Source organism: Megalobrama amblycephala, linkage group LG4 (assembly GCF_018812025.1).
Source record: "Megalobrama amblycephala isolate DHTTF-2021 linkage group LG4, ASM1881202v1, whole genome shotgun sequence".
Lineage (NCBI taxonomy): Eukaryota > Metazoa > Chordata > Actinopteri > Cypriniformes > Xenocyprididae > Megalobrama > Megalobrama amblycephala.
In genome coordinates this window covers 11,271,323-11,294,867 of record NC_063047.1, presented here as the reverse complement: position 1 = coordinate 11,294,867, position 23,545 = coordinate 11,271,323, and the positions used below count along the sequence as shown (strand labels likewise).

The 23,545-nt window shown below is 40.8% G+C and overlaps 1 protein-coding gene across 2 annotated transcripts in view; it reads left to right on the top strand.

Moving 5' to 3' along the window:
- The first annotated feature begins 4,197 nt into the window (after positions 1 to 4,197).
- osbp2b (oxysterol binding protein 2b) overlaps positions 4,198 to 23,545 on the top strand; it is a 76,706-nt gene continuing 57,358 nt past the window's right edge. Inside the window, exon 1 of one of the 2 annotated variants that reach the window (XM_048187489.1) lies at positions 4,198 to 4,718. In XM_048187489.1, the coding sequence (XP_048043446.1) occupies positions 4,408 to 4,718 (311 nt within the window). In that variant the 5' untranslated portion in view covers positions 4,198 to 4,407. The remainder of the gene's footprint in view (positions 4,719 to 23,545) is intronic. The other variant, XM_048187491.1, reaches the window with a different exon arrangement.

Below are 23,545 nucleotides of genomic sequence, written 5' to 3'. Positions count from 1 at the left end.
TGAAAGGAATAATATTAATATACATCATCTGTGCACGAGGTAGGGCCTTAAAAACATCAGCCAATCGTTTACGAGATCATCGTGTAAACGATTGGCCCTCTGGCTTGTCAATCACTGCCATGACGTTCCTTGTGCGAGACTTGCGCGGCAGTGCGCTCCAGTAACTTTCCACACTCCACAGGCGCCGCATGCAAGGTTTTTGTCAGGAGACAGGAGTAACAACTGCAGATTATGAGTTACGGTGAGTCCGACATAATGAATCCACTAACACGACACAGCGAATGCCGGTGGTAAACACTCGTGTTCCAATACTCCTGCAAGAGTTTTGGGAGGCGTTCCCTCGAAATGAGCCGTGAAGGAGGGGGGTTGTTCTTATGCATGCACTCATTTCAAAAACTCACTAACAGTCTTTGGTTTCTCAGTCGACGAAAAGATCCTCTTTAGCACCTTTAATTTAACTAAATAGTTAGTATGTTACTACCTTGAAACCGATAACGATGTCTATTTTGATATTTGACGATAATGGCGCTTTGCTCTGGTCCAGATCCAGATTACGTTAGCGGCGCGCGCGCGACCAAATGTAGCTGCACAGCCCCCTCTGTTGGAGAACATGATCACTACAATTTCTCCAGCAGGTTGCTGTATGCTCGTCGGTCTTTTTGCAATGTATATGCGGGTTGTTTTGAACGAGCTATAAAACGGGGGCATTTCCGGGGACAGCTCCAGTCAGGGACAGAACACCAAAAACCGGGACTGTCCCCTGAAAACGGGGACGTCTATTCACCCTACAGCAGGGGTTCCCAAACTTTTCAGCCCACGACCCCCAAAATAACGATGACAGTGACTCGCGACCCCCACTATCCTCGGAGGTGGTTAATGAGTTGTGCACAAAGGCGCACACGCACTAACGCATGTTTCACACATAGGCCTACTCTGTTTGCAGTGCGCATTTTTTTCTGTGCCCATATTAACGGATTTCACACTGCACGCGGATGCGGTCCGGCAGTGCGTTCCAGGAGCGGTGCGTCTGCAGCAGTGCAGCGATCATTTACGCGCCGAGTCTATTTTTGCTGTGCTGCACAGCGCTGAATTAAAACGACAGCGCACTGTTCGCATTAAAATAAACATGTATTGACGCGAAAAAACTAGTAATTTCACCATAGATTCATATAGTTCAAAGTCTCTGTTACACAGTTTAAACACGGCATTTTTGCCTCGGGTAAAGCAAGGAAAATAACACCTTACCAGGCATTTAGGTGAACAAGGAGACATAAACAATAGCACTCGTCTCTTCGTGAAGGTGGAAAAACAGTTCTTTATGACCTGAGGGATTTATTGTAAAAAGATTTAAAAGGAAAGAAAAGACGAGAGTCGCCTGTTTTTGTCTATTTTAATTTTTTTTTTAAAAAAAAACGTTTTTGATTTTAACATAAAGCTTACGTTAAAATGTTTTGCCACTTGCGTAAGCAACATAATATATAAATCTAAAGTATTACTTCAGATAAATATAAAGTATGATATGAATAAACGTTTAAATATAGTGCGTTTAAACGTGACATCTATGAAATATAGTGTAGGCCTATACAAAGAGAATCGCTGTGCTGACAAGCCATATTCAGTAACAACTTTTGGATTTGAAATAAAAATAAGTAAATGTTGTGTTTGTGATACACAGCCATGGAGCAGTTGCGCACTGCAAACGCGGCATATGTGAAGCGCGTGCTTCTCCGCTCTCCTCCGCCGGCCTCCCTGCGTTGTCTTTTTTGATCGATATTAACCAACGTTTCATTTCGACACATGTCTGAATGTTTAACATGTTGCAGTAAACTGACCTGCTGCAGCTGATGCTGTTGCTACTATGTCATTAATCTGTCGTAATCACCTCAGGAGTCACGGCCGAGGAAAGGAAACTCGAAAGGTTGATGGCTTTTTTTTTATTTGCATGGTTTTTGTTTTTAATTTAACTACTATTTTTAGTATTTTGTGACAATTATTGATAGAATATACTCTTTCTAATCGTTTAATTATTATTATTATTATTATTATTATTATTTTTTTTTTCTGGAAATCATCTCGCGACCCCTCCCTCACTGTCTCGCGACCCCCCGGTGGGTCGCGACCCCGACTTTGGGAACCACTGCCCTACAGTAGAATATTATGGTTCCGTTCCTTAAATCTGATTGGATAATAAGCAGTAGTCCTTTGTATCTGTCAGCTTGTTGACACACCAAAGTACGTTAGCAGTGCGGAGAGAATGAAAGCGTAGAAGGAAGTGAAGTTTATTTGCAATATGAAACATGATTTGTCCAATATTTTCGTTCACATCGGGTTTTTTTCCTCACTAGTGTGCAGGGAACGGCTAATAGAAATCCTGGAGTGGAGTTGAAGCGATTGAGCGATTAAAGAACGCCGCTCCACTTATAAATGACTCCAGTCCGTTTGGCTTCTTGTAGAACTATTTTCCTTGGCGAGACTTACTGGAAAGCATGTTGCCAGACGTACGATAATCGTATTTGTACGATCATTTTGACCTCTGTACGATGTACAATCAATAATGAAAAAAATCCCATAATGTACGTACGATAATTTCTGAATTTTGTGACACTCGGCTTATACTCATTGATGTATCTGTGGATCCTCTAAGTCAAGACGTCATGATTGTAAAGGAGAACGTGAACGTTGTTAGGCACATAGACATAATAAATACAAATTTATTTATTATGTCTATGGTTAGGCAGAGAGGCACTTCTTCCATCTCATCTCACCTTAAGTCTTCTCGGCCAATCATCGTGCAGAATGACTCTCTCTCAAGAGCACAAGTTAACATTCCTGCCGCAGCGCTTTTATTTCAGTTGTTTCCCACTAAGGTACGCTAGTTATTTATCTATCTATCTATATTGTGGTATTTTGCAGGTCCTGTCAAAAAGTTGGATCGATTACATCGTTACGACACTAGGAGGCGACAAAGTGACGTAAAATGTATTTGACATTGAATGATTCATTCAAAAGATTTGTTCAAAAACATTGATTCATCCAGTAATGAAACAAGTGAAGTATGAGTGAGTCATTATATCATTCATTCAAACTCATTTTTTAAATAATTAAATAAAATAAAATATTTTTAAATAGACTGCAGCAATTAATATTTTGTCCTCTAGTAAATAAATATACGCAATTTTGTTTAGTTGTCTGTTCAGAATCATGGGAGAATCATGATCTCTGTTTGAAAGAAACAAATAAAAATCTTGATTCTCATTTTATCTAGAATCGTGCAACTCTAACACTAATTAAAATAAAGCATACTCGTTCATCTCTTTCCCGCTGCTGTAGCAATTTTTAAAAAAACGTTATGTATTTGAATTTATGTTTTGTCTGTTTTTATATTGTTTGCCAACACACATTACATATTATGTATCTGCATCCACTAATCTTATACTGACTAGTGCTATTTGACAATTCATAATTATTTTGAGCAATAGGATTAAATAAAATATATAATATTAAATGATATAAGTGGCCTATATAAAATTACAAAATAAACATTCATCACTTAGTACTTTTTTACTTAAGTGCATTAAAAATCAAGTGCTTTTGTACTTTCACTCAAGTAAAATTGAAAAGGAGCACGAAATAATTTCACTTGAGTTCACTAATATTTTATTATAGGTATCTGTACTTTTACACAAGTACTTGATTTGTGTACTCCGTCCACCACTGGTCAAAGTATAGCTTACAGAGATAGAGGGAACATCATTTTGGCTGTACAATCAGCAGCTAAAATAGTGTGATTGTCCAGCTTAGGTAAGTTCAGTATTGATTCACTCCATTGTAAAAATCATTAGTTATTAATTTAGTTCATTTACTACCTAAAAACATATAATAGGCTATAATTTTCTTCCAAATACGATAATTTTGAGCTTCTGGTACGATACTTGGACATTTCCATTCTGGATTTTGTTTGAAACACAAGTTAACTTAACAGCGGAGCTAATAGCAGCACGATATTGATTAAATGTACCTACTGTATGTAAACATAACCTTAAATAAATTAATAATAGCAAAGGTGTCTATAACACAAGCATTTTAAATACACTTTATTATTAAGCACATGTTTTGTATTACTCGATGCGTACTACGTATGTTTGTTAGTAACATGAATAGTGCAGAGTAAAATGCGACCGATTGGATGAGGAACTATGGAGGAATGTAGTGCGCGGGTGATTTCGGAGCAGCGCTCTCTTCTCGCGCCGCCAGTGGTCGTCGCTCCTGCTCTCACACTCGCTGCTCTTCATCTCTCTGTCATCGGGGAGAGAAAGAGGGGGAGTTCGCTGTTTCTTTCTCCCTGCCCCAGACCCTCCTCCTCCTCCTCCGGCAGTCCGTCCATCTCAGCGCATCGGCGGTGAGTTTATGGGGAGAGTGGCCGCTCCCTGCAGCGGCCCCGGCAGGATCGTGTCCTTTCTCACCGCAGTTCCGTGCTTATCCTGCAAACAGCAGCAGCAGCGGCGGCGGCGGCGGCAGCGACATCATCAATCTGCGGCAGTGGACTGGGGCAGGAGGATGAGCGAGCAGGGCAAGAGTGCCGCGTCCACGCCAGCGAGCGGGACACCAGCCCCGGGTTCCGACACATACAAAGGCTGGCTCTTTAAATGGACTAACTACATTAAAGGTTACCAGCGCAGATGGTTCGTTCTCAGCAATGGACTGCTGTCCTATTACAGGTAATGATACGCGTTCATATGCACGCATGGTCTTGTTTATCATGCACCTGTGTTAGTGTCATTATTACAGTATTGCAGTATTTGCACATAATTGGCCTATCGGGCTTTATTAATATCCTTTTTTTGTGGGCGACTAGTGTAGGGATGTGTCATGTCAAGGCAGGTCATGAGAGCTGTCAAACACACATGCGGACAATCAGCGCACTTCATGAGCGCGTCTCCTAGTGTGGACAGATGCTAGTTCATCCCTCAAAACCCTTCATTTTGCCACCATGTGTTTCTTTTAAACCAGGTCCTCAAATGTCATTTTGAGCGGGTGAAACGCCTGTCTCCCTCATTAAATGACAGCAGTAACAACGTTACGTTGTTTTTTATTAGCGCGTCAGCTAGCGCTCATGCTAACGTCAACTGATATTCTCACACAGCGATGCTCTGTGACGCTCATGAGAGTCGTTGAACTTTAATATCTGACAACCGACTTTTGCGTGTGTATGTGGGCGTGTCTTACAAATTTAGGTCTAATCATATTTCTGGCTTGTTTTCATGGTGAACTTGGCTACCAGTAATTTATTATGGTCCGTATTCAGCTTCTGGTCAGCTACAGATGTGTTAGCCAGTGTTAGCTTTTAGCCAGCGTACACACAACAATCCAGAACATCCCTTACAAACATTTGCCATGGTAACCAATTTCCCCTTAAAACATAACAGAACAACAAAACTGTAATTTAGTCAAAAATGACTTTATTAAAGTGAAAGCAAGTGTATATATATATATATATATATATATATATATATGTGACTGTGTGTGTGTGTAGATGGAATAAATTCACATGGAGATCAGCTGAATTTAACATACATTATTTTTAAACACCGTTACATATATACTCACTTTTATTTATATATATATATATATATATATATACAAAGTAATGCCTGTAGTAAAACTATGGTTACCATTCTAAAATATATATAAAGTAATGCCTGTAGTAAAACTATGGTTACCATTCTAAAGGTAGGCCTAATTCACTGTATGAGTGACAACAAATATAACCAATAAAATGCATTTCTAGTGCATTTTCACATCAAAACCACATTTAGGTCATTGTGTTGTTTTTTGTGACATCATCTCGAATGACAGGGCCTGTGATATCTGATGATGTGAAGCCTATGTATGCAGTGATACAGTTTCTCTTTAAAATTTAAACCTCCCTCACATGTGTCACCTGTGAACTCGGCCAGTAACACCTGTTGTTTAAGAGGCCCTTGAGCCAGCACTGGTAATCATGTTTCATCTCTCCCTGTGTATTAGGAAGACAGGAGGATTGCATGAGGTAACTGTCACAAAACCTAATTACTATGGTCTTTTAATTGCTTCATTACCACAGCTAGGTCTGTCCCATAAGAGAAGCATTTAATGATTTTGTCGAGCAGAAATATTGCTCATTGAAATGCGTAACTGATTGCTCATTATGTGTCTTGGATGACGATATGCATACAGGAAAATTTTAATACGTACTGATAGCACTGATTATAATTGTCATACAATGTCTTCTTATTGGTGACTCTGAAATATTGCATAACAGTGGCCTTGAGATTACTGACCTTTCTAGCAGACTTTTGTTGCCCCGTAGCATGTTGAAAAGGAAATAGACCTCCTGGAATGATGTACCTCTATGGAAAAAATGTACTGCTCCTTATTTCCTACTGTAAATAGAAGTCTCACCTTGAAGTCCTTGCATTTACAAGAACCTGTATTTTTATTCTAGAACGTGCATTCGTGTTAGCTGGACCCTGAAGGGTTTTTTTTCAGGCTGATTTAAGGTAAAGAAACCAAATGTTGACATTTTTTTATTGCTTATTTGAATTAAATTTTAAAATATCAGTTGCAGCATCATTTGACATATAGTTTTGAAGATTTTGGTCTTTTCCTTTTCAAGTTGACACACAGAACATATGCTAACTTCAAGTCCACCTTGGAAAGTTGTATCTCCTGAGTTCTTTATACAGGATGTCGTGCATTCAAGTTGGAAACATAAACAGAATAAATATATAGTGAACAATAAACATAAATAACTACATTGGAATTCAAAATGATGCCAATTATTAATTTCTGTCACTTCTTTGTACATAGTATCACAGAACTAAATGTGAATCAAAGTGAGAGATTAACACCATGTGCTACAAATTTGCCTTCCACTCACTGATCTCTACATATAGATTATAGATATATTATATGATTTTATCTATATTATAGGTCAGGTGTTACTACCATGTTTCAAATTAACACAAAAACTGACAGCTCTGGTGGAGAACAGTGACTGGATCTAAAACCTTCAGATGACACCCAGCTCATACCTCCGTCTCTAAGTTACTGTAAACGAAACCACACACGACACAAAACCCGCAACACATAGAAGACACATGTTTGTGCAGCGCAAAGTGGCTCTGTCATACTGTATGATGTGACAGACAACTAGTTGTCCAGTCCGGTTCCATTCACACAGATTATTTTCAGAGAATACGGGCGTGAGTTTGGTTATAGAATGTGTTGTCACTCCCGTAAATAACTGAACTGTGTGTGAACATAACCATATTAAGGACTCATATACAGGACTGACAACCATATTCTATTGCTGTGTGAACATGGCCAAAAGTACAAATTTCCCATGTGCACTTGAAGATAGCATAAAGGACTTTGGTATTATACTATGTAATTCGATCTAGGGCTGTACGATTATGACAAAAATCATAATTGTTGATTATTCCCTTGAAATTGTAATTGCGATTATTAATACGATTATCACAATTGCATTGAATGATGTTTTGAATAGCTTTATACCATTGTTTGAGGCAACTGCATGCCATATTTGTGTGTAAAAATAAAAAACAAGCTCAAAACACTTTTCCTGAATTTTTTTTATTACTTTTCTAAAGCATTAATCCTCAAATGCCAACTATACACTGGTTTGGTTTCTTCTTTAAATAATAATAATTAAAAAAAACAACATATGCATGTAATAATAATAAGGGCTTTCGCACCATGTTGTTCTAGGAACTTAGTTATAGGAACTAGCCACCAGGGTGGTTCCCCGAGAACTAATGTTCTCCTAGGGCCATTTTCCTGGTTGCATTCACACCGCCAGTAGGGACTCTGAAGTGATGTAAACTGTGCTTGTTGTTGTGACTTTTATTTTGACAGAACACCAGAGCCTGACCACACAGTGCTCACATTCTCCGTCTTCATTAGTTTACGGATATTTTTTTTTGAAGTAATCGCACCTTTAAATGATTATGAAATCGTGGCATCCGTAATTGTAATCACAACTAGAAATTTGATTAATTGTGCAGCCTTAATTCGATCTTCAAAATTATACCTACTAGCTTAAACACAAGCCCAGCAAGGCATACTGAAGACATCCAGGAAGTGTTTGAGAGCCTTTGTGTTGTCAGAACTGTATTGTTATCAGATGGTCATGAGGGTCATCGTGATAGCGTCATGGAGCAGATCTGTAGTCAAGCGGCTAATGAAATAAGGGCAAAGGCTCTTGTAAGAGCACTGAAGCAATGCCCATCAATCCGTATCTCTACTGGGCAGTCCCTGTGAGCCTAGTGACTCTTCACACAGTGGGCCACAGGGTTTCCACCTACTCTGGAGAGTCTGAAGGGAAAGCCACACTGGTGACTGTGAAAGAGAAGAAGCGTGTCCTCTATTAATAGTCTATAGTGTTGGAAGGTGATTGCAGTGGTGTAAAGCTAGATCTGCTGTTATCGGAGAGCTCTGGCAACCGTGCGCACGTAGCCAACACAATGAAGTGTCTGGATAACGTGCTGTGCTAATGTCTGCCAAATCAACCTGCCAAATACGCCGTTACGGAGCCAGAGAGAGCAACAGTAAATGTGTGAATATGTTTTAGAGCCAGTGTATGACAACAGTCATTAGATTATGAATGATTTCTTAATAATTCCTTGGAATGATTGGAAAAGTAACTGTTCTAAGGTTAGTTAAAGGGATTGTTCACCCAAAACCTACATTTCTGTCATCATTTACTCACCTTCATGTTGTTCCAAATTGTTTGACTTACTTTCTTCTGCGGAACACAATAAAAATATTTCATTTTTATGAAAATATATTGAGGAAAGGAAATTAAAAGTAGCTTTAGTAGAGGAGATTTCTGGGCTTTTAATTACAGGACACCATGGGGAATGACAGGGTATGATTTAGATGTGAACCCGTATCCCTGGCCTGAGCATATGCACTACATAATGCACCATTGTTCAAATACAAGAGATGTATTTGGAGTTCATATATTTTATGCCTACATTTTTATCAGGCCATTAGTGGTCATAATATTGTAAGTCAAGCCAATGGAAAGAATTGTACAACTCAGGCAAATCTGCTTCATGCTGTGAAATATGCACAATTACCACATCCTACAGCACTTAAATGCAGAGAGCTGCAGACTCAGACGCTCTGGGTGGCCTCTGTATCAGCAATTTCTTATTTTCAGCTGATATCAGTCCAACCTGGCCCAAACGGTCATTTTATAAGACATCCACATTAAAACATTTTGCAGTTGAGCCAATACAATCTTCTATTGATATAGCACAATTCTATTTCTCACAATATTACTATTACTCATTAAATATTTCAGATCCGTGTATTAATATTTGTATCTATTTGTAATGTATGTACACTACCATTTAAAGGTTCGGGGTCAGTCTCTTATGCTCAAAAAGGCTGCTTTTACCTGATCAAAAATATAGTAAGGACAGTAATTGTCATGATCACCGTCTGTTCCTGTCAGTTCCCGGACTACATCTCCCATCATCCTCTCTGCCACTCACCTGCACACACTTAACACTAATCACTAATCACCACACCCAGCTGCAGCTCATTACACGGACTATAAAAGACTCATACACACACCACCTCACTGCTAGGTCTTGTTTTCCCTGTGTTGCATTACCAAGCGTTATATCCTGTCTGCCTGTCCTGTGTTACCGTTCCTGCCTGTTTCCTGTTTGTTGACCCGTTGCTGCCTGTCCTGACCATCGCCTGCACCCTGACTACGATTCTGCCTGTTCCTTGTTGTTCCCGTTTCGGCAATATGAATCCATCTGCTCAGTTGATGTGTCTCCGTCAAGGAGACAGAGCGTTAGAGGATTACGTCAAGGAGTTTATCGGACTGGCACAGTTAACGTGTTTTGATGAGGTATGTCTCATGATCTTTTTCTGAGGAGGACTGTCTCATCCGCTGTGTTCCGTCATGCCGCTTCACGATCCCAGGTGGTCGTTGGAGCAATATATTGTCCTCGCATTGCAGCTGAGTGGCTCTAGTTTTACCGTGGGTGTCGCGGAGGAACACGACACCACGTTGCATCATGTAATGGCTGCCACTAAAGAGGACATTCACAAGATGGCGTCAACAACAACAACAACGCCAGTTCATACCCCAGAGTCAAGTCACGTCTTCGCTGATCACCCAGAGCAACGTCACGCCTTCGTTGATCGCCCAGAGCAATGTCACGTCGCCGCTGATCGCCCAGAGCCACGTCACGTCTCTAGATCAGTCAGAGAACGGCAAGGATTACGTTCCAGTGTGGTTGACCCACCGCTGATTTCAGCACGAGCGGCTGGTATTCCCAAGCATACACCAGCCGTCTCATTCTCAATCCCGCCGGCCGCGCCGCTCTCAATCCCGCCGGCCGCGCCGCTCTCAATCCCGCCGGCCGCGTCGCACTCAAGCCCGCCTGTTTCAACGCACTCAAGCTCGTCTGTTTCAACGCACTCAAGCTCGTCTATTTCAACGCACTCAAGCTCGTCTGTTTCAACACACTCAAGCTCATCTGTTTCAACGCTCTCAAGCTCATCTGTTTCAACGCATTCAAGTTCGAGTCCGCCGGTTGCTACGTACTCAAGTTCGAGTCTGCCGGTTGCTACGCACTCAAACTCTCTGGATGCGATGGACGAGATGGCCGTTTCGCCAGTGCCCACGGGCAAGATGGCCGCCCTTTCGGTGTCTGGAATAGAAGGGGTTGTTCCAGCCATTGAGTCCGCTCCAGAACCCGCTCCAGCCAGTGAGTCTGCTCCAGCACAGCCTGCTCTCCTGGTCTGTCCTGTCTTGGCCCAGAGGGCTGTGCTCACTTTTTATGTCTTGGCTGTCCTGCGTGCATTGATGAACTCGAGCTCTATGGACTTTGGAACAGTCTGCCAGCCCGAGCAGCCCGCTGTTGTCTCAGAGCCGTCCGCTGTCGTGCCAGAGCAGCCCGAGCCGTCCGCTGTCATGCCAGAGCAGCTCGAGCAGCCCGCTGTCGTCCCAGAGCAGCCCGCTGTCGTCCCAGAGCAGCCCGAGCAGCCCCAGCCTGAGCCCGCTGCCATCACTGAGCTGTCCGCTCTCCTTGATATTGCCACTGAGCACCCTTGGCCAGCCCTGCCGCTGCCGCTGCCCAAGCGTTTTGCCCTGCTGGCGCCACCCAGGCCTTCTGTCCACGAACCTACTAAGGGCCCTGCTGAAATCCCCAAGAACTTTTTGGGGGGGGCAGTATACCCAAGGGTGGGGAGCTTGTGGGTGGGGACCATGCCCGGCCACCTTTGGTTTGCAACTTGTTGTGGTCACTAATGGACTCTGACCCAACATGGACATCTCTGGACTCTGTCCCGCCGTGGCCGCCCTTGGCTCCTGACCCGCCGTGGCCGCCCGAGCCACCTGACCCGCCGTGGCCGCCCTTGGCTCCTGACCCGCCGTGGACGCCCTTGGCTCCTGACCCGCCGTGGCCACCTGAGCCACCTGACCCGCCGTGGCCGCCTGAGCCACCTGACCCGCCGTGGCCGCCTGAGCCACCTGACCCGCCGTGGCCGCCTGAGCCACCTGACCCGCCGTGGCCGCCTGAGCCACCTGACCTGCCGTGGCCGCCTGAGCCTCCTGACCCGCCGTGGCTGCCTGAGGCTCCTGGACCTGCATTGGGGACCCCGTTCCTGTCTGCATGCAGGTCTCCAATGCACCCACCCTCCCTCCCTAGCTGTTCCTTTTACGCCGCGAGGACGCGCCTTCCGGGAGGGGGGGCGTTATGTCATGATCACCGTCTGTTCCTGTCAGTTCCCGGACTACATCTCCCATCATCCTCTCTGCCACTCACCTGCACACACTTAACACTAATCACTAATCACCACACCCAGCTGCAGCTCATTACACGGACTATAAAAGACTCATACACACACCACCTCACTGCTAGGTCTTGTTTTCCCTGTGTTGCATTATCAAGCGTTATATCCTGTCTGCCTGTCCTGTGTTACCGTTCCTGCCTGTTTCCTGTTTGTTGACCCGTTGCTGCCTGTCCTGACCATCGCCTGCACCCTGACTACGATTCTGCCTGTTCCTTGTTGTTCCCGTTTGCTCCCGTTTGACCCTGCTTGTTTTAGGCGGCACAGGATCATAAACGAAAGACAAGAGGTACGTTGACAGACAATCAGACAGGGTATAATCGCTCAGAATTGCATCACAGGGAAAACAAGACCTAGCAGTGAGGTGGTGTGTGTATGAGTCTTTTATAGTCCGTGTAATGAGCTGCAGCTGGGTGTGGTGATTAGTGATTAGTGTTAAGTGTGTGCAGGTGAGTGGCAGAGAGGATGATGGGAGATGTAGTCCGGGAACTGACAGGAACAGACGGTGATCATGACAGTAATATTGTGAAATATTATTACAATGTAAAATAACTGTTTGCTTTTTGATATATTTTAAAAGGTCATTTATTCCTGTGATGAATTAATTCAAACAGAATTTTCAGCATTATCCAGTCTTCAGTCACATGATCGTTCAGAAATCATTCTAATTTGGTGCTAAAAAAAGAGATTTCTTATTATTAAAGGATTAGTTTACTTCAGAAATAAAATTTCCTGATCATTTACTCACCCCCATGCCGTCCAAAATGTTTAAGTCTTTCTTTCTTTGGTTGAAAAGAAATTAAGGTTTTTGAGGAAAACATTTCAGGATATTTCTCCATATAGTGGACTTTAACAGGGTACAAAGGGTTGAAGGTCCAAATTGCAGTTCAGTTTCAATGCAGCAGGTTTTTTTTTTAGAAAATGGCCGATCATTTCGCCAGATAAGACCCTTATTCCTCAGCTGGGTTTGAGAGCCCTTTGAAGCTGCATTGAAACTGCAATTTGGACCTTTGTACCATGTTGAAGTCCACTATATGGAGAAAAATCCTGGAAAAACCTTAATTTTTTTTGACTGAAGAAACAAAGACAAAAATATCTTAGATGACATGGGGGTGAGTAAATTAAATTATCAGGACATTTTAACTCTGAAGTGAACTAATCCTTTAATTGTTTAAAACTGTATTTGTCTTTGTGGAAACCATGATAAATTTTTTCAGGATTCCTTGATGAATAGAAAGTTTAAAAGAACATTTATTTGAAATATAAATGCTTGAGCAGTGCAGCACTCTATGGAAAGAGAAACAAGCTCCAGCTCCAATTTAGCAGCTCGACGAGGAGTTCAAGGTCTCTCGCACCAGAGAGGCACTGCTCTGTCAGGACTCCAAGGACTCGAGGGTATCATCAGCAGGCATCATGGTGAGGACAGGTAGGAAGTGGAGAGCACAGGAAGGCCTAGAGATTGCTGAGTCCCAGCTGAGACACAGGGCTTTGGTGGGCACGGTAGCTACGCGCCAAGCAAGGTTAGGAGCTAACCCACAACCCTGCTATGACAAGGCCCATGGTAGGGACCACCGCCAACTAGTCCTGAAGGAGGTGCGGGCTGGTGCTGAGAGGAAAGGACCTGCAGGATGGTGGGCATGTGGCAGCAGGGTGCATGGACGAGGTGGGAAGGCATGCTGGAGAAGATGATCTCTTGGTCCCGAGATCTGACAGGCAGAGCAAGTTCTTGGTCCAAGCGGTTTGTGATGTTCTTTCTAGCCCAGCAAATCTCCACACATGTGGTAGGAATGACTTCCCAGCATGTCCTTTGTGCCCTGGTAGGGATTCCCTATCTTAAACAACTGCCCAACAGCCCAGGGAGAGGGCCTCTAAAGGTGCTAAAGTCCATTGCAGAGTCCATCTCCAAAGCTATGGCCAACAACAAGCATAGCTTCCACCGGAGGAACATCACATTTGTCAGGGCTGGGGAGCAGCCACACGGTTTTGGACTGGAAGCTTCAGATCGATCTGATCTCAAGTTCCCGGTCCACACTGTGGCAACTGCGCTGAGACCAGATGCGGTGCTAACATCAGCCACTTTGAAGCAGGTGCTCTTGAAAGAGCTCACTGTTCCCTGGGAGGAACGCATCGAAGAGGCGAATGAACGGAAGCTGTCCAAGTATCAGGAAATGGTGGAGGAGTGCAGAAAGGTGGGCTGGAAGGCATGCTGCAAACCCATTGAAGTTGGGTGTAGAGGCTTCACTGGTCGGTGACTGTGTAAGGTCTACAGGCTGCTCGGCATTACTGGGGCTCACCTGGATGATGTTGTATGATGTTGAAAGTCCCGAAACACCCGATGACCTCAGGAACATCACTGAAGATATGTCCCTGTGCATCCTAAGATGTATCTTTAACGTTTGTAACATTATAAATGTCTTTACTGTCACTTTTGATCAATTTAATGTGTTCTTGCTGAATAAAAGTATTCATTAAAGGTGCCATAGAATCAGTTTTTACAAGATATAATATAAGTCTAAGGTGTCCCCTGAATGTGTCTGTGAAGTTTCAGCTCAAAATACCCTATAGATTTTTTTTTATTAATTTTTTTAACTGCCTATTTTGGGGCATAATTAACTATGCACCGATTCAGGCTGCGGCCCCTTTAAATCGCGCACTCCCTGCCCCCCGAGCTCTCGACTATAATACAGTGCATTTACAAAGTTCACACAGCTAATATAACTCTCAAATGGATCTTTACAAGATGTTCGTCATGCATACTGCATGCATGCGTCGGATCATGTGAGTATAGTATTTATTTGGATGTTTACATTTGATTCTGAATGAGTTTGAGGCTGTGCTTCGTGGCTAACGGGCTAAAGCTAACATTACACACTGTTGGAGAGATTTATAAAGAATGAAGTTGTGTTTATGCATTATACAGACTGCAAGTGTTTAAAAATGAAAATAGCGACGGCTCTCTTGTCTCCGTGAATACAGTAATAAACGATGGTAACTTTAACCACATTTAACAGTACATTAGCAACATGCTAACGAAACATTTATAAAGACAATTTACAAATATCACTAAAATATCATGTAATCATGGATCATGTCAGATATTATTGCTCCATCTGCCATTTTTCGCTATTGTTCTTGCTTGCTTACCTAGTCTGATGATTCTGCTGTGCACAGATCCAGACGTTAATACTGCCTGCCCTTGTCTAATGCCTTGAACATGAGCTGGCATATGCAAATATTGGGGTCATACATATTAATGTTCCTGACTGTTACATAACAGTCGGTGTTATGTTGAGATTCGCCTGTTCTTCGGAGGTCTTTTAAACAAATGAGATTTACACAAGAAGGAGGAAACAATGGTGTTTGAGACTCACTGTATGTCATTTCCATGTACTGAACTCTTGTTATTCAACTATGCCAAGGTAAATTCAATTTTTGATTCTAGGGCACCTTTAAAAAACTTGTTTTATTGATTCCAAACAAGGTATAATTTTACACTTGCATTTTGGTTTCTACGGAGCCCCTAAAGGGACATGGTGGTAGAAAAAAAAAATGGGAAGGAAGGAAATTTTACGTTATTTTTTTTTCAAATCTTTTGCGTTCCCTCGCAAAGATTGCGTTCCCTCGCAAAGATGTTTTGCGTTCCCTCGCAAAACTTTTGCATTCCCACGCAAAGATGTTTGCGTTCCATCGCAAAGTTATAATCGTTCCCTTGCTGTGAGCTCAGACAAACACTTCCTCTTTAATGTCCCGCTAGCTGGCAGTAGTGTTTCAGTTAGTAACATACGTTAATAATGCACACAAATAATGCGCGGCTCATAGAGTTTGAACTTGTTGGACTAAAAAATGAAGAAATGCAGTCAGTGCTTATGTCAAGCAGTTCAGTTGGCAATATATTCACAGATTCGAGCTTCCCGGATTAGTAACTCGTGAGCTAAACGTTGTTAAAAACACAAATGAAGCTACTTCCAATCATAGTAACCTAGACAACAAGCTACAACAACCCAATTTTCCTCAAATGTGTTTTATAATAAATTGGTCTCTATGAGCAGGCGGCGGAGATACACGCCTGAAGGGACCTTCTGAAAAGTGCAAAACCCAACACTTAGTTTGATAAAAAAAAAAAAAAAAATGCATAACGTTTATGATTATTAATTATTAAATAAAATAATATAATAATAACTTCACTGTTATTAGTAAAAATATTAAATAAATTGTAATGCCATCAAATCCAGTAAGCCATTATCATGCAAAAGCTGTTGTATGTAAGCTGTGTACCAACATCATTTGTGTAAAGAAGGCCTTAGAAGTGCTACTTGCCAAACTAAGTGTTGTAGTACCTAGAACCAGCAGGAGAGCAGTGATGTATGAACTGAATTTGGTGCCAGTACAGTGTGTTACAGTGAAGTTATTGAGTATTTTTCGTAATATAAAATGAGCAAAAGGGTTTCGGGTTTTGCACTTTTCAGACGGTCCCTTCAGGCGTGTATCTCCGCCGCCTGCTCTTAGAGACCAATTTATTATAAAACACATTTGAGGAAAATTGGGTTGTTGTAGCTTGTTGTCCAGGCTACTATGATTGGAAGTAGCTGCATTTGTGTTTTAACAACGTTTAGCTCACGAGTTATTAATCCGGGAAGCTCGAATCTGTGAATATATTACCAACCGAACTGCTTGACATAAGCACTGACTGCATTCATTTTTGAGTCCAACAAGTTCAAACTCTATGAGCCGCGCATTATTTGTGTGCATTATTAACATATGTTACTAACTAAAACACTACTGCCAGCCAGCGGGACATTAAAGAGGAAGTGTTTGTCCGAGCTCACAGCAAGGGAACGATTATAACTTTGCGAGGGAACGCAAACATCTTTGCGTGGGAACGCAAAATATCTTTGCGAGGGAACGCAGTCTTTGCGAGGGAACGCAATCTTTGCGAGGGAACGCAAAACATCTTTGCGAGGGAACGCAAAACATCTTTGCGAGGGAACGCAATCTTTGCGAGGGAACGCAAAACATCTTTGCGAGGGAACGCAATCTTTGCGAGGGAACGCAAAAGATTTGAAAAAAAAAATTCCTCCCATCCCAAATTTTTTTCCACCACCAAGTAAAATTTCCTTCCTTCCCATTTTTTTTTTCTACCACCATGTCCCTTTAGGGGCTCCGTAGGTTTCTGTTTTCTGCCCTGTATGTTCATAATTTTGGTAACTCTTTACAATGTTCATCAAGTTAAACATTAGTTAATGTATTAACGAACATGAACTAACCATGAGCAATAAATGTGTTAATGTATTTACTAATCTTCGTTATAGTTAATGAAAATATTGTGTGTTCATTGTGTGTTCATGTTAGTTCATAGTACATTAACTGTTAACAAGACTTTAATAGTGTATTAGTAAATGTTGAAATTAACATTAACAAAGATTAATAAATGCTGTATAGGTGCAGTTCATTATTAGTTCATGTTAACTAATATAGTTAACTAATGTTAACTAATGAACCTTATTGTAAAGTGTTACCATAATTTTTTTTATTTTGACTAAGAATTTTCTTTTCTGTGCATCATTTGTCTTCATATCATTTCCTATGGTTCAGTTAGTGAAGAAGCAGCTTAGTGGGGGGTGAGAAAGTACTGGGAGATAAAGCCCTGCTGACTCTCCTCTAACAGCACTCTACATGTTCTTCTTGTGCTCAATAAAGAGATTTCTTTCCTCCTGTAACAAGGTTACTGGCTCATACTTTTTTTTCCTTAAGTGGGTCAGTTGCCAGTTCATTCTATTGGTCCATTAATTAAAGTTGTTAACAGTAACATTTCAGAAATTATTTTGAGCAGAAATCACAATCCAATTATAATATTGTGGTGCATCACAGTGCATTCAATCCATTTTGCCTTCCATCACTCTTAGAGAGGATCTCTGAACAACTGATGTGTTTGTGAGTCATGTGAGCGTCGATGGTCGTTTAGTTGAGAGGATGCTGCTGAACTCTGTATGCTCACATACACACTTTCTCTTTCTTTCTCTTCATCTCTCTGGGCTAATTTCAATGGGCTGGAACGAACTGATCTTGTGGATCATTACTAAGAGACACATTAATCAATCACTCTATCCTATGTGCACTTCTGAAGAACTCAGCTCCCTGTAGTTCTGTCACACTGATGCAGATTCTGAAGAAATTGCTGAGGCTTTCTATAGGATGCCTTGGATGTGTTCTGCTGATGTGTTAGTTTTACAGAGAGCAATAAAACCCTCCACCACCACCACACACAATTCTGTCATCTGCTGCGCTAAAACACGTTAAAGTGTAATGGTCTGCGTAAATTGCACTCGGTCACAGCACCTCCCCCTCCTCCTTCTCTTCCTTGCGATGAGTCACATATCTTCCCCTCCTTTTTTTTCTTATACACTTCCTCTCTGCCTGCTTCCTTCTCTGCATGTTTGATTTCTTAAACTTTTCTCCCATCTTTATTATGTTCTATTATGTTATTGCAACCAATTGCAGTGGAAACCTTTTTAGTTAATAAAGACTGTATTAGTATAAAAGGATGACGGAAAGCCAGTGAGCCTGCCTGAATCTGGGTGTCTGTATCTGTATTTTTAAATATTTGTCTAATTAGGATATTTTTGGAAGCAGATAGTTAATGGTGTTTGCTTAGACATTAGAAATACCCTTTCCGAGCAACCTTTCAGGCAACCGATTAGAATTCCCTAGCAAATAAATGGCAACATGCTAAAACAATGCGGTACACCCCAGCAACCGCATAGCAACTCCCTTGACACCATAGATATATACAGTCTACATATAGTAGCATCATTAGCAGCTGTTTCTATGGGCTGCAATATACTTCAGCTGATGATTTTGCTAAACTAACACAATACAAGGTGTCAGCTAACACAGCATTAAAATGTGCCATAGTTAAAAGTTTAACCCTGTGAAAGGTTATCCCATTTCTTCTAGAATTTAAATCCCGGCGGTTTCACAACCAGAATTTCAATGTTGTGTCATAATTGGTTCTTACTGCGAATGACGACACGCTGACTGTTCCAAGATGGCGGCCACGCCTTCATGTCTGGAGCTGTCGAATATGGCATGTACTGTTTGTATACATACAGTATCTAGTTGTATCTTATGCTTTCTAATTATTTTTCTAGCCAAATACTTATCAGTTATCTATATTTTCTTGTCTACATCATATTGTTGTGATGCCTTATTTTACTGAAAGGGTGCGAGGTGTTTTTAGTTTAAAGTCATGATGTAATGGAAGTAGTGACGGCATTTCTTATGTGACATACATATTGTGACATATAGAACATCTGAGTAAATATATATAAATATATATATTATAGAAAAAGGAAAAAATGTATATATTGTGACGTACATATAAAGAAAAAGGACAGGACTTGAAACTAACCATCAGTTGTTGATTTGATGGCAGCAGATCTTAACGCGAGCTTGTAGTCGAAGAAAGGAGTGGGGTTTAAGTGGACTAAATGATTGGAGAAGTCATACATTACCAGAGAGAAGTCTGTCATTTCACTGGAAGATTGTGAAGACAAAACATGTAAAACAATTATCCGGTCATTTTAAAACAATAATCGCTATTAGGCAAATTTTCTGTTTTTAGGGCATCTCTAACTTGTTCACTCCCAGACAATGCTTGACCTTCTTTTGCAATGAGTGATAACATCCATTCTGCTGGGAAGAATGCAGTCACGTGATCTGAGAGGAGGTTGTGTCTCTCAAGGGTTTATGGGAGGTTAGCTGAGAACAGGGTGTTTTGGAATGTCATTCAAACTCTTTGCACGATGTGTTCACTGACACTTGCACACTTCCTTCAGTTATTTTTGGACTGAAAACATTTTCCAGGAATCGTCAGTCATTGCTGAGTGTGTGTTTATCTTTTGCATGTGAGAATATGTTTTTTTCACCAGTGGGCATGTTTTATGAGATCTGCAGAGCAACCTCTCTCTTGCCAACTCCAGGGTCTAGCATGGGATTGGGAGTGTGTTGCAATGGTGTTAAGACTTGGGATAGAGCAGAGAATGAATATGATACTAGAATATAGTGATAAAAAGAGTTTTCTTTTCTAAATGATCCTAAGTGATGGAGCTAATGTAGTTTCGTCAAGTAAAAATGACACTTGAACGAGCAAAGTTACAAGTGAAAAAGGAAGGAGTCGCTATTAATGAAGTTCTATCGGCCATATGGAAATAGGATCATTTGAATATAGCGATTGAATTGTGGATAAAAACTTGTGATTTGACTTGAAATTTGTGCCTGGCAGATTATAAAACAAACAAAAAAATCCTTCAGACAGACACTACCAAAAGTTTGGGTTCAGTAGGATTTTTTTGAAGAAATTTATCATTTTATTCAGTAAGAATGCATTAAATTGTTCAAAAGTGACAGTAAAGACATTTATTAAGTTAAACTATTTCAATTTTCAAATAAATAGAAATCCCCAGAACAGAGCTGCCTTTCTGCATCAGTTTATTCAGTCTATTTGGCCCTGTTTACACCTGGTTTTAAGATGCATTTTGGTCGATCAGATCACAAGTGGACAACGATGAATAACAGGTATAAACAGGGTCTAAAATGTTATGAGCTTGTCCACTTTCGAACTTTTCCAGAGGTAGTCGAAAACACTTGAGCTTATTTTGTCCATTAGATCAAAGATTTGAAGAAACCCATAGATACCTGCACATAGACCGTCCCCTCGAAGAAATCAGGACATCAGGAAGTGGTTGAAAGTGGACAAAAGAGACAGATTAAAATACCATGTGTAAACGGGTATGTGTCTCCCTTGTCTACTTGTGCATCTTAATACCAGATGTAAACAGGGCCTTTATGTCACTGTTTCTAGTGCAACTTCCCCAACACACAACAGCATACAGAAGTACTGCTGCCAGTACTGCTGACTCGTAGAAAAAATGGAGCATATCACCCTCAACTCCAAAAAGATCTTAGCCTCTTCAGGAAATAGAGACAGCTTTGACCTTTTTTATGTACCAAATTGTATTAGTGGCCCAACTCATATTAATATCAAACCATTTTTTTCTCCTCTGTTTTTTATGAATTTGTTTTCTTTTTGGATAAATTCTCTAATCTCTTATCTGGTATTCCTCTCTCGCTCTCTCTGCAGGTTTAATGTCTCTCTCTTTTTGCTCTGCATGCTAGTTCCTTACCCTGGCTTCATGTTCTCAGTTCTGACCCACTTACATCCATTTGTGTCCAGTCTGTCCCCTGCAGGGTGGGTGAAGCTAATTTAAGATCTCTGCTTTTACCCCTGCAAACCTCCTCCCCCCCAACTTTCTCTCTCTTTCTCCTTTCTGCTTGGGCTCTGGTAGGGTTTGAGTATGAAATCTCAGCTCTAGAGGGGTTGTTTTTTTTGTGACGAAGTGAATATGGTAATTGATGTTTGGTCTGTGAGCTGAATGTGTATCTCTCCCTCCCCCTAGTGACTCGGTCACCTGAGTTTGAATTCAGCCAATTACTTGGTTTGCTTGACTATCAGACCATCAACCCCCACAAGGCCTGATAAATGTAGCCAGCAGACATTGGACTCTTTCATCACACACACACACACACACACACACACACACACACACACACACACACACACACACACACACACACACACACACACACACACACACACACACACACACACACACAGTACTAGGGAGACCATAGTGCCCCGTACCTGTAAAGAGAAAATCCTTTTTTTCAGATTCAGGTTTGTGCAGGGATGTTTTTATTAATATTCTTTCTTATCAAACATTAAATTTTTTTAGTATTGCCATGAACTGCATATACCTCATACTGTATTAGTTTTTAACATGACTTAGACTGAATTAGAACATGTACAATTGTGGTTTCCAAATTACCAAATTGAATTATGATGATTTCATGCTCTCGGCAGCCAAAAAATCAGTGCAACTGTGTTTTTGCAGTCTTATAAACAACCATTTAGTTCACGAACCTTAAGTACGCAAAACTTTATTTCAAGATTGACGTCACCGAAAGTAATGAAAACTTGCAGTTTAAGTGAGTCAGATGTTGATTCAGTAACTGATTCAGTTTATTTAGTGAAAGTTTTGTCTGACTCCATCTGGTTACTTGTGAGTCTTTTTGAATAATTACTAAAAGAACCACTCAAAAGAGTAATTTGCTCTTGAATCGGACTACACTGATCACATGTGTGATTTCTTTCTTTCTTTTTTTTTTTTTTCAAACTTAATGGATTCAATTCAAAGTTAAGAAAAATCCTGAATGGACCTGCCCACATGGAAAAAACCTATATAAACATATATGTTTCAATATAGGTTTTGATATAGGTTTTACATATATGTGACATATATAAAATTGGCCGTTTTCCTATATTATATGTACATATATGTACATATATGCACACATATATGTACACATAATATAGGAAAACGGCCAATTTTATATATGTCACATGTATTAAAAACCTATATCAAACCTATATTGAAACATATATGTTTATATAGGTTTTTTCCATGTGGGACCAATTTCACGTGTTCGTGTAGCGGTGTGTTTTCTGCGTTGTGTCGTAATCAAAGACAGACTGCGAAAAATCTTGCCATCAGGTCCTCACTTTATTCTGTATAACACAAATGGCAATATATGAGGACTTGTGCAGCATACAAACAGCATGCGGCAGCAACGCACAACGCTGAGAAAGAGAGATATTAAAAGTAACTTAAGTAAAGAAAAATAATCAACGAAACATCTGAATGTACATCACAGAGGGGTTTTGGATTACAATCATACAAATATATCATGTGAATTCAGCTGTTACATGAAACATGGCCTTAATTGAATCACCGCAAAAACTTTGTGCGACCTACCGCTGTGATGTCTCATGCAGACTGGGAAGCAGCAAAGTGCGTCAACACCCCAAGTCAGCATGGCGGCAGGAAACCCCAAATATGGTCATGGCAAGTGGAATCACAAAATAATTGTCTAAATACATAACTGCTACATTCGCACATACATAAGTTCTTGCATAATTTTTTTCGCTAATTCTTAGTTTTTGCCTTGATAATAGAAAATATGAGCTAGGCATCATGTATGACAGTCAAAAATGAGATATGAGCTACAAAATGACCAGATCCTGCCATTAGCTATATAGAAGACATATCTTGTATGTATAGGGCATATATATGGATATGAAGAAGCAATACAGGAGACCTATATTTCCTGTATATGCACATATATGCACCTCAATTTTGCCTATATGTGGCATATATACACATATATGCAGTATATATACGCATATATGCAGCATATATATAGCATATATGCAGTATATATGCGCATACACGCAGCATATATATAGCATATATGCAGTATATATGCGCATATATGCAGCATATATATAGCATATATGCAGTATATATATGCGCATATATGCAGCATATATATAGCATATATGCAGTATATATGCGCATATATGCAGCATATATATTATCATATATGTGCATATATGCAGCATATATGTACATATACAATGCATATAGGTTTCATATATGCGCATATATCCACATATAGGTTCTTTCCATGTGGGTGATCATGACGAACAGTATTGCTATCTATCAGGATGTGCTACCAGCACAATACTGAGGTTAAGGCTATGATATAG